The sequence below is a fragment of the Cetorhinus maximus genome, chromosome 8 (assembly GCF_964194155.1).
Source record: "Cetorhinus maximus chromosome 8, sCetMax3.hap1.1, whole genome shotgun sequence".
Classification (NCBI taxonomy): domain Eukaryota; kingdom Metazoa; phylum Chordata; class Chondrichthyes; order Lamniformes; family Cetorhinidae; genus Cetorhinus; species Cetorhinus maximus.
The window spans coordinates 23,340,557-23,349,483 of record NC_135886.1 but is presented as its reverse complement, the minus strand read 5'-3'; the positions used below and the strand labels follow the sequence as shown (position 1 = coordinate 23,349,483).

At 43.6% G+C, this 8,927-nt stretch overlaps 1 protein-coding gene and 1 non-coding gene across 2 annotated transcripts in view; one reads left to right on the top strand and one right to left on the bottom strand.

Annotated features, from left to right (window-relative positions):
* Positions 1-4,174: 4,174 nt before the first annotated feature.
* On the bottom strand, positions 4,175-4,247 carry trnam-cau (transfer RNA methionine (anticodon CAU)). The gene has a single exon. It is a non-coding gene; the product is annotated as a tRNA-Met (tRNA).
* A 710-nt stretch (positions 4,248-4,957) lies between these two features.
* The window catches only part of LOC144683520 (SRSF protein kinase 1-like), an 86,941-nt gene continuing 82,971 nt past the window's right edge, over positions 4,958-8,927 (top strand). The window contains exons 1-2 of the mRNA XM_078546590.1: positions 4,958-5,137; positions 5,254-5,314. Coding sequence (XP_078402716.1) covers positions 5,122-5,137; positions 5,254-5,314 — 77 coding nt within the window. The 5' untranslated portion in view covers positions 4,958-5,121. The remainder of the gene's footprint in view (positions 5,138-5,253; positions 5,315-8,927) is intronic.

The following is an 8,927-nucleotide window of genomic DNA, read 5'->3' as shown; positions in this document are numbered from 1 at the left end:
TAGACCCTTGGGACAATTTTGCAGTGATGTTGCAGGAGGGGCAAGAGAAGCTATTGCTAAAGATGCTCTGGCTATGATTGGATAGGTAAGAGTGGAGTAATTGAAGACAGAGTACAACTGAGTTGGCATTGGAGGAAGATGCAAGGATCATTCATATCACATATTGCAGAGGTTCAGGAGGACAGGAGAGTTAATAGATCATGTCACAGGTAGAGATTGACTAATGAATTTAGGTTGTTAGGGCTGTTTCAATACTATAGGAGCGATAGAAACCTAATTTGAGGGATTCACACAATGTGGGATCTGGGAGCTCACAACACTTTCAAGGAATTGGAGAGGAAAGGGAGGTTAGTTAATGAGGACAGAGAGGTCAAATTAAGAGAGCTATGACCAATAAACTACTGCTTCCACTACCAGTGAAGAAGCAAAAACACATTCCGAGGAGGGAAGATATAGGGCTGGATTTTACACTCCCCTGCTAGCAAGTGGCCTTCCCACTACCTACCCACTTGTCCCCAGCCTGTGTGAAATTTTGTGGGGATGGTATCAATCATCCTGCCTGCCTTTGGGCCTTCTGAGGTGCTTAAGAGTCCACGAAATGGCCACCATCCTGCTCCCACTGCTATTTTACCCTTGGCAGGAAGACCCCCACGCCAAGCAAGTAGCCTGGCAGCTTTAGCTGCACAGGTTGGTGTTGAGCAAGGGTGGGGGGGGAAATCTACTTTGTGGGTGCCCTGTGTCCATAAGAGGCACCCCTCCCAAGATCTCACTTCCCCCCTTACCCTCCTCGTTTGGTCTCTCAAACCTGGCCTCCCCCCATCCCCCTTGGTGGCGCCTGCCAGCTTGACCCCGGTGAAATTCCCTCCATTTACCTTGGCATCTGGCTCCAGTGATAATCTCCGTTGCTGCTGGGACTACAGAGCTGCCAACCACCTGACTGGCCAGCAGCTTGCTAAGGCAGGACGTAGTGTCTCTCAGGGGTAGAAATCCCACCTACAGCCTATTAACGGCCATAATGACAGTAGGGCAGCCGTTCTTGCCATGGGCAGGTTCCCCACTGACTTTTTAGCCGGGGGTGAGACCATGGTGCTCCGTAAAATCCAGCTCTTGGATATGCAACCTTCAGGGCTGTGGACCAAAAGCTGAAAGGTGGGGTTAGGCTGGAAAACTCTTTTTCAGCTGGCATGGACACGATGGGATGACAGGCCTCTTTCTGCAACATAAATTTTTCTATGTTTCAAAACACTTATTCAATTTTCCTTGCAAGTAATAAGTTAGATTTACAATATAAGAATATTTTACAATGCATAAAACTATAGATAGGTACATAAAATGACTATAGAAATTAGGATATGGAAAAAGCATGCCTATTATGGCTGAAGTGATTACTTTTACAATTATTGTGTTTCCTCTAAATGAGAAGACAATTGTGACTATTATAGGATCATGATGTATATGGTTATTAGATTATATTATAGGTTATCAGCTGATATTCATGATAAGCTCACTGACTCCCACAGCTTCCTCAACTACACTTCCTCACACCCAACACCCTGTAAGGACTCCATTCCATTCTCCCAGTACCTCCCTCTCCATTGTATCTGTTCTCATGATGCAACCTTCCACACCACAGTTTCTGAGATGCCTTCTTTTTTCCTCAACTGAGAATTCCTTCACACCAAGATTTGACAGGGCCCTCAGCTATGTCCACCAGATTTCCCACACCTCAGCTCTCACCCCTTCCCAGCATGATAGGGTTCTCCTTGTCCTCATCTTCCACCCCACCAGCCCCCATATTCAATGGATCATTTCTGCCTTTTCCACTGCCTCCAGCATGATGTCAGCACCAGAAACATCTTCCCCTCCACCCACCTTTCAGCATTCCAAAGGAATTGTTCCCTCTGTGTTACTCTGGTCCACTCCACAATCACCTCCAACATCCCATCTCTTCTCCATAGCACCTTTACATGCAACAGAGGAGATGCAACATCTACCCTTTTACCTTCTCTTTCCTCACCATCGAAGACCTCAAACACTCCTTCAAAGTGAAGCAGCAATTTATGTGTACTTCTTTCTACTTATTCTATTGTATTCATTGCTCACAATGTGGTCTCCATAAGACCATAAGACAAAGGAGCAGAAATTAGGCCATTCGGCCCATCGAATCTGCTCCACCATTCAATCATGGCTGATAAGTTTCTCAACCCCATTCTCCCACCTTCGCCCGTAACCTTTGATCCCTTACCAGTCAAGAACCTATCTATCTCGGTCTTAAATACATTCAATGACCTGTCCTCCACAGCCTTCTGTGGCAATGAATTCCATAGATTCACCACTCTCTGGCTAAAGAAGTTTCTCCTCATCTCTGTTCTAAAAGGTCTTCCCTTTACTCTGAGGCTGTGCCCTCGGGTCCTAGTCTCTCCTACTAATGGAAACATCTTCCCTACATCCACTCTATCCAGGCCTTTCAGTATTCTGTAAGTTGCAATCAGATCCCCCCTCATCCTTCTAAACTCCATCGAGTATAGAGCCAGAGTCCTCAAACGTTCCTCATATGTTAAGCCTTTCATTCCTAGGATCTCGTGAACCTCCTCTGGACCCTCTCCAGGGCCAGAACATCTTTCCTGAGATACGGGGCCCAAAATTGCTCACAATATTCTAAATGTGGTCTGACCAGAGCCTTATAAAGCCTCAGAAGCACATCCCTGCTTTTATATTCTAGTCCTCTCGAAATAAATGCCAACATTGCATTTGCCTTCCTAACTACCGACTCAACCTGCAAGTTAACCTTAAGAGAATCCTGGACTTGGACTCCCAAGTCCCTTTGCACTCCAGATTTCTGAATTCTCTCCCCATTTTGAAAATAGTCTATGCCTCTATTCTTCCTACCAAAATGCATGACCTCACACTTCCCCACGTTGTATTCCATCTGCCACTTCTTTGCCCATTCTCCTAACCTGTCCAAATCCTTCTGCAGCCTCCCCGCTTCCTCAATACTACCTGTCCCTCACCTATCTTTGTATCATCTGCAAACTTAGCCAGGATGCCATCAGTTCCTTCATCTAGATCATTAATGTATAAAGTGAAAAGTTGTGGTCCCAACACTGACCCCTGCGGAACTCCACTAGTCACCGGCTGCCATCCTGAGAAGGACCGCCTTATCCCCACTCTCTGCCTCCTGCCAGACAGCCAATCTTCTATCCATGCTAGTACCTTGCCTCTAACACCATGGGCTCTTATCTTACTGAGCAGCCTCCTGTGCGGCACCTTGTCAAAGGCCTTCTGGAAGTCCAAATAGATAACATCCATTGGCTCTCCTTTGTCTAACCTACTCGTTACCTCCTCAAAGAATTCTAACAGATTTGTCAGGCATGACCTCCCCTTGATGAAACCATGCTCACTTTGCCCTATTTTACCATGCACTTCCAAGTATTCTGAAATCTCATCCTTAATAATGGACTCTAAAATCTTACCAACGACCGAGGTCAGGCTAATCGGCCTGTAATTTCCCGTCTTTTGCCTCATTCCCTTCTTAAACAGGGGGGTTACATTAGCGATTTTCCAGTCCTCTGGGACCCTCCCTGACTCCAGTGATTCCTGAAAGATCATCACTAATGCCTCCACTATCTCTTCATATTTTAATCTTCTCCCTCCTTATTTCTTTTCTAGTTGTCCTCTATTGGTCTTTGTAGGCTTCCCAATCCCCTGGTTTCCCACTGCTCTTCGCCGCATTGTATGCTTTCTCTTTAGCTTTTATGCTGTCCCTGATTTCTCTTGTCAGCCATGGTTGCCTCGTCCTCCCTTTAGTATGCTTCTTCTTCCTAGGGATGAATTTTTGCTGTGTCTCCCAAATTACTCCCAGAAACTCCTGCCATTGCTGTTCCACTGTCTTTCCTGCTAGGCTCATCTCCCAGTCAATTCTGGCCAGCTCCTCCCTCATGCCTCTGTAGTTGCCTTTTTTCAACTGTAATACCGTTACATCTGATTCCAGCTTTTTCCTCTCAAATTACAGGGTAAATTCTATCATATTATGGTCACTTCCTCCTAAGGGTTCCTTCACCTTAAGCTCCCTTATCAAATCTGCCTCATTACACATCACTAAATCTAGAATTGCCTGTTCCCTAGTGGGCTCCACGACAAGCTCCTCCAAAAAGCCATCTCATAGACAAGCAAGTGCCCCATGTGAGGCTCGAACTCACGACCTTCAGAGCATGAGACTGACGCGCTGCCTACTGCGCTAACGAGGCTCTGACTACTACATTGGGGAGATCAAATGCAGAATGGGTGACCTCTTTGCGGAACACTTCCATTCAGTCCGCAAGCATGACCCCAAGTTTCGAGCGGTCTGTCGTTTTAATTCTCCACCTTACTCTCACACTGACATCTCTGTCCTCAGCCTTTGGCAACTGTTCCAGTGAAGCTCAACGTAAGCAAACAGCACCTCATGTTTCAATTCAGCACATTAGAGCCTTCCAGGCTGAACACTGAGTTGAACAATTTAAGACTGTAAATTCTGTTCCCCCTATTTTGTTTCCTTTTCATGTTTTGGCTTTTCTCTTATCTTCACTTTCAGACAGTAGCACAAATGCTCTGGACAATCTTTTCTTGCCCATCACTATTCCCTTTGGCTCTGTAAGACTAACACTTCTGTTATCCAATCTCTCCAATATTCCACCCTATGGCAGCCCTTCCTTTTGTCCTAGTTCCACTCACCTTGGACATCTATTACATCTCTAAATTTTTTCCAGTTCTGATGTAAGATCATTCACCTAAAAAAAAAACACGAACTCTGTAATTTTTCCTTCCACAGATGCTGCCTAACCCGTTGAGCATTTTCTGTTTTTAATAGGAGAATTGGGAGATCGAACGGCGCATTTCTCAGGGCGATGACGTCACGTCATGTCGGTGACGTCACCGGCCGGCCGGCCGTTCGGTCCGCTACCTGCGGTCGGAGGTCGGAACAGCAGCCGGTGACATGAACGGGCGGCAGCGCCAACGGGCCATTGTGTCCTCCCACCTGACGGCCGGAGGTCGGAACAGCAGGCCGCGAGTGGGGAGGACGTTAGAAAAAGCCCGTGGGTTTGCGCTTGCGCGGCGAGTCTGTGAGGAACCGGCTCCAACATGAGCTCCCGAAAAGGTGAGGGAAGCTTTTTAGCGGTAACCCGCTGTGTAGGGGTGGGCAGAATAACCGTCTTCGGGACCCTCGAGCTCCGCTCTAATCCTCTGTCTTGTAATTTTTTTTCTCTCTTCCAGTTCTGGCTCTCCAGGCGCGCAAAAAGCGAAGCCGAATCAAAAAGGAGAAGATTCTGAAAAAGTGAGTGCTGGTGGTTTTTGAGCTGGGGCCGTTCACTCTCTCGCCCTGAGCCATTGGCAGCGCAAGGCCGAGGCTCTGACTGCGGCCCAGGCCTTCCCGGCAGCTTCCATTCTGCCTCTTGTTGCCCGAGTGAACGCACTGAGAGGGGAGCTGGCCGGATATTTTTTTTTTTTGCTGCCTCTGGTTTGGACTCTTTTGTGTTTGGTCTGCTGTGTGTGTGCGTGTTTCGTTGGAGGTGGGGCGGGTGTGCTCTAAACGTGCTCAGTGTGCCACCCATAATGAGCTTCTTATCCACATAGGATCGATAAGTTTGACCGTTTTTATTTCTGAAGTTTATTCAGCTCCATCGACAAAAAGTAATATTAATATTTGGAATTGGAAAAAGCTAATCAATTTGTATAAACTTTCCTCCTTCCTTTTCCTCTTTCTTTCTTCCTGTAGGAGAATCTTTTAATATTTTAATTTCTGCTGCTGAATCATCTAGTAAGAGAATATGGGTCTTCTGTGGTGTGAAATCTGGAGTAGGAAAAGGCTGACTAGTGTAAATATCTTTTTTATTTTGTTTGGTTTTGCAGTTGAGTCTTTAAGCTCCCATTGTCTGAAGACCTTACGTTAGTTTTCACTGAGCCAACAAAAGTGTTGCAGGGCTTTTGGAGAGTTCCTGATGGGAGGGTTGGGGTGGCCAAATGTGGAATAAAGGGAAGGGTGAAATCCACAGGAAGCCTGAGTCAGAAAATAAGAGGGGAAATGTAAGATGGGAACAATACTTAGAAGTATGGGGTGAAGCCCTGGAATAATTTGTGGACTTAGATCAAGTATTTTACATTTGATTAATTGAATAATGGGTGAGGTAGGCTTGGGCAATAAGAGTTTTAAACAAATGGGTTTGGTAAGGGGTGATGGTCTTGAAGTTGGTGAGGAGAGCATTGTAAAAGTCAAGTCTAGAGATGATCCAGGTCTAGATCAGAGTTTCTGCAGCAGAGAGGATAAGGTAGGGGTGGAGGTGGTTAATGTTGCAGAGCTCAAAATAAGTATTGTGATAAAGTTTGGGACACTGCTTTGGGTCAAACAGTGCTAGCAGAAACAGATTTGTATGTTCTCAACAGGCTTGCACCAAAGTTTATTGTAATCTTTTAGGCTATTGCTTTTGATGAATAGATCTCTTTATAACCCTTTTGTTTTCATGGTTACAAGCTACAATCTGTTTCTATGACGTGAGATCATAATGTCAGTGACATCACAAAGCAGTTTCAACTGATCATTTTCAGTTTTTTAAACTGAGCTATATAAATGTTTTTGATTGTTCCTGCTATTATTTGATTACTGCCATATTTTAATGTATAAATAATTTGCTAGTGCTGCTTCTAAATCTGTCTTATTGATATCTTGTTGAAAGATAACTTGCCACATCTTGTCAATTCATAGCCTTGTTTATTAGACTCTAGTGAGCTGTGTGATTCATAAGCATTTAGCAACTAGTAGAGCTTGCCTTAAGCCACTGATAAGTCCTGTTACCCATGTGTTGAGGCTGGCCCCATTTGTGGTGGTCATGGTCAACCAGCCAAGCTTAGATTACTGCTCTCAATAATGGTAGGTATATGCAATTTTCGGTCCTCCATCGGGTTGTTTTTACTCATTGGTGATTTTTTTTGAATAAAGTGTCAAGAAAATTTTCTAAAATAAATGCTCATCAGCATTTTTGCTTCATCTCATTGCTGTGGTATCTGAAGATAATATAATTTTGTTTTGGGCAAAAGTGAAATAAGGAACAAATACTTCTGCGGGTACAAAGTAGTAAATACCAGGCAAGAAGATAAAAGATGCAACGTCAGTCAACATCGTTTATCTGACTAAAACATCTTAAGATTTCCTTTTTATGGAATCGAAACAAATACTCATCTTGTGTGTTGAAAATCCTCTGTTAGGTGAAAAGAGGGAATGTCTTTACAAAGTGGTTGTCACAGTGCAAAGTGGTTGAGGCAGGGACTATTTATCTCGAAGGAAAATTGGACAAACTTTTGAAAAAGAGGAAGATTTCTTTTGGATTGATCTAACAAAGAGCTGGCACAGGCACAATGGGCCGAATGACCTGTAAACATGGTTCTCAATGTTCTGTACTTAGTTCCCTTAATGCTTTCTAGTGTGTTCTACAATACAGTAAACTCAAAGGAAATATCTTAAATTGGAAATGAAAGTGTCTTGCTTTCATGATGTGACAGAAAATAGAGTGGGCAATTTTCACTTGAAACTGACGACTTCACTGGTAACCTTTACTGCTGCTCTGTCTTAAGAGGGCAACTCCTACTGTTCGTCACTATTTTAATCAGCCATGTTAAATCAGTTGCTTTTTGACTACATTATTTTGTGCTACAATATTGTGACCTGCTGTCATTACATTTCCGCCCCCCCTGCCACCAACCCCAAACATACACACACCCCTTTTTTAAAGTTACTGTATAAAATTTGTTTGTTGGGGGTGCATGCAAATAATTTGCTGTGACATCTAGCGATGGCCTTGAACTAATTGTTCGGAAGTGACCCAAATTTTTGACATTGCATCCTGCGATGGGAAGGGGAAGAAAGAGTTCTTGTTCCTACAACATTAGATTATGGATTTCTAATGATCCTCCTGAAAAATATATTCTGGGTGAAGCCAGGATCAAGTTTTTGTGCTATCACTTTTGATCAAGTAGCTTGTCAACACTTGAAGTCATCCATGCAATTACTTGGTCATCCACTGGCTTGGGAGTTGGGGAAAGAGGGGAAAATTGAATGTTACCAAGGATTTGCCTCATTTAAGGAAAAAAACAACTTGGTGCATTCATTATTAATGAGTTTGCATCCAACTTGGATTTTAGGAAACTATATTGCTTTCAGTGTATACCTGTTGGACATTGTAAAACTGGTGTGTTAGGTAATTGTTTAAATTAGATTTGAATATGAAAGTTGTGTGATGGGAAAACAAAGTGCAAGCTTCCTATTCATATGCCAAGTTACTGTATTTATAGAAAAGACCTTGGAACTATGGATATACTGCTGCGAAATTTCATTGTCCCAGGAGTTAAGTTTATGGGAGTGGATCAATTTCTACTTGTTGAATGTTTAAGTTGGGAAAGGTTTCTATTGATTAGAAGCACTACTTATTGTATATAAAATTTTTGTGGAGGTTTATTCTAAAGTAACTGTAATCTTCAAGTGAGATTAGCAGTTTGAGATATCTGGCAGATTACGTTTAATGAGGCATAAAAATTTTGGGTTCTGGTTCTCTTAATAACAATCTTTTTCTACTGCTCAAAATGAAGGACATTTGCCTGGGTGTCCAGTACTTTATTAGGTCAGTTGTAGCACAGCTAGATGCAGAACAAAGCTTTCAGTGCTCTGCCCGAACTTCAGAAGAGGGTTCTCTCTCTCTCCTGCACCAGTGTAACACTTTTTTGCATTTCACATTAGCCAACCTGTGGTCCCTCGAGTAACATTGCAAATTAGATCTGCATTTGAATGTTTGTCCTGGAGGCTGAGTTTCTCCACTACCCCCCGACACTTTGAACCAGATTTGAAACTGTTGAAACTCATTTCACATTTGGCTTTTTAGGAGATGTTCCACTTTCAGTTG